Here is a 2775-nt window from a genome sequence, read left to right as displayed (position 1 = left end):
ACAAAAAGTAAAAATTTAAAAATAGTGTCCTTTCAAAACCACAGACTGGGTTTGAGCAAGATGGCTATTACTTCATCTCCTAGAGCTCTGAACCAGCAGGAGACCCTATCTTGTTGTCTCCTTGTGAAGAACAGCTGTCTGAAGAACTTACTAGGCTCTGGAGAGGAATTATCAAAGAGACTTGCTGTCTCTTCATTCTGCCTCCATCAGCTCTGCTTTTCACACAGTCTTCCACCAGAAGCCTTTTGTTTCATTCTCTTTGAATTAGTTCTTATGGCATCCTTTAGCACAGAGGTCCCCAACCATTTGGGCACCAGGGACTGGTTCCTTGGAGAGAAGTTTTTCCGCAGACCAGAGTGTGTGGTTTTGTGTGCTGCCTGCATCTCACAGATGGGGCTTTGTTTGCGGACCAGTTGCTGGCATGCCATGGCTGATACTGGTCCATGGATTGCAGGTTGGGGACCCCTGCTTTAGCATACTAATTCAAGGTTGGAACCTCTTTTTGAGTCCAGAACCATACATATATTCATTATAATTTCAAGAAAAACAGTATTTCTCATACAAATACATTTAAAGGCATATAAATATGTAAAATGCAAAAAGAAAAGCCAATATAAGCAATAAATACAGATGGATAACCACGAAATCTCAAATAACCAGCTTTTTTTTATCATTGGAATAAAATTCCAATTTTCAAGTTGTTTCTGAAAGTTATAACATTTTCTTTAAAAATAATGTTGCTTTGGTCAATTTTTTATTTCATCAACCTCATTGTGATTGTGCTTTCTAATTTGCAGATTATTTACTTTCAATAGTTGAAAGAAGATTATCACACTAATACCGTAATACGCTATATATTTGATTTGAGTATAGATATTGTATTGTCCACTAGAGGTCACAATATTCAAGTTCTGTGAAGGAACCCCCACAATTAATTGAAGGCATATTGTATATTATAGTTATGTATTATTACATACTTGAAATTATAATTATGTTCTCAATTCTCTTTTTAGTTTAATAAGGGCTTTTCCAATTATTCAGAGCTGTGTAAATCTTCTAAGTTGATGACCACAATAAAAGAAACTACAAGGCAATTTGTTATATGGTATTACTTTTGTATGCAGTTTTTCTGGATCACAGTTGAAATGATTTAAGGAATAATGGCCTTTCATGCTTGTATTTTGACCTATTAGCCATGATGGATACATACCAAAAAGGACAAGGTTTCTGTATCTTTAATATGAATTTACTTAGATATTGCTTGCATGATTATATCTACCTTCTGAAGCTCCCATTCTGTAATGCTGTTCAGGTGGAAGAGCTCTGTTTTTAGTTAGTTGCTTTTCGCTGTCTATTTTCCAGATAGTGAATATAGATTTAGAAAGTAAATGGAGATGCTCTTTTGTTTTTCTCCTTTCTCTGTGCCTTAATATGAATATGTATTTAAATTAGCTCTTTAGTTCTTAATTGGATAGCTTAATCTGTATTTGACATGAGTTGCCATGCATATTTTATTGTGTGTAAACAGGATGAGCAGTATTTTCATTTTAATAATAGGTAAAACAAAACAGTTTATCTTTGAAGGAAATAGCTTATTTATACAATAATTTATACAATAATTTATTATACAAAAATTATTCCCATCATATTAACTGCTGAAAAATAATTGAATTGTCTATTTCCAGGTTACAGATAAAAAAGTTTCCAGGAAGCATGCTACTCTGAAAATAGTTGGTGACCAGCTTAGCATCAAACCGGTGGGTAGTGTTGAATATCCTTTCATTTTTAGCCCTAAGTGGAAATAGAGGCTTAAATGGTAGAATTCAAAATTAATAGTGATATATATATAGTTTGTCCAGGAGGCTTGAATCAGGCAGAGATAGGATGCTACCATATATTCTATCCTGTTATTACATCATTTCTGCAAATGATATATTTTCTGAAGCCCTCACATTGCTACAATATGGCGCAAACTCAGGAAAAACCATGTTTTTTTTAAACAGCTGCAAACAATACCAAAAAAGTACCTGCACTGGATCCAAAGCACATTTACCTTCTCTATTCTAGTTCACATGCTACCGTATAATGACAACAGGCTGGCCAATTATATTTGCACCATTTTATACCAGCTGAGCCTAACTTTTATTTAAGAATTACTACTACTGTTAAAGGAGCTACATATTTTTCTAGGCTTACATAGAAAGTTGAAAAGGGAAATGTAATGAACAACATAGAGGTGCTGTGCTGTGTTTCAAAATACAATTGGCCATCACTTCAAATTTCTCTTTTCATTTCCTAAGTATCTAGTGAATATATTTGTGAGGTAAGATTGAAAGAACAACTATTTATCTTCAATAATCCAATAGTCTTTAGTTTCCTTCTTTCCACTATAACATGGGCATTCCCGGTGAGTGAAAAACAGCAAGGAAATGTTCTGGCTTGCATCTCAGATGTTGTTAAATAATTGTGCCATTTGTGCAAAACAATCATTTGACATCATCATGTCTTGTGATCATTATTGTTAAGCTCTCCACAAGGGAGCCTGAAATTCTCTGTAGTGGCATTTGGCAGGAGTGTTGTAGTGATCCGGTTCCCATGAAACACAAGACACAGGGCTGTCTGCAAAAGTGAGAACCTCGAGTAGAATCGTAAGCTCTCTTTTATTGAAATTTTACACAAAGACCTCGCTCTCAAGGAGGAAATAACAACCTTCTGGTTAGCTATTTGCTAGACACAGACACAGATAACATTTATTTGTACTTCATACGTGTTCCA

The 2775-nt window shown here is 34.7% G+C and overlaps 1 protein-coding gene across 1 annotated transcript in view; it reads left to right on the top strand.

The window, feature by feature from the left end:
- Positions 1-1685: 1685 nt before the first annotated feature.
- LOC114923708 (aprataxin and PNK-like factor) overlaps positions 1686-2775 on the top strand; it is a gene marked incomplete at its 5' end in the record, with an annotated part of 20845 nt that continues 19755 nt past the window's right edge. Inside the window, one exon of the mRNA XM_029287041.1 lies at positions 1686-1757. Within this exon, the coding sequence (XP_029142874.1) occupies positions 1686-1757 (72 nt within the window). The remainder of the gene's footprint in view (positions 1758-2775) is intronic.

The sequence above is a fragment of the Protobothrops mucrosquamatus genome, unplaced genomic scaffold (assembly GCF_001527695.2).
Source record: "Protobothrops mucrosquamatus isolate PMUCROS unplaced genomic scaffold, P.Mucros_1.0 scaffold8418, whole genome shotgun sequence".
Classification (NCBI taxonomy): domain Eukaryota; kingdom Metazoa; phylum Chordata; class Lepidosauria; order Squamata; family Viperidae; genus Protobothrops; species Protobothrops mucrosquamatus.
Note: the sequence above shows the minus strand (reverse complement) of the source record. Positions and strands in the feature narration are given on the sequence as shown.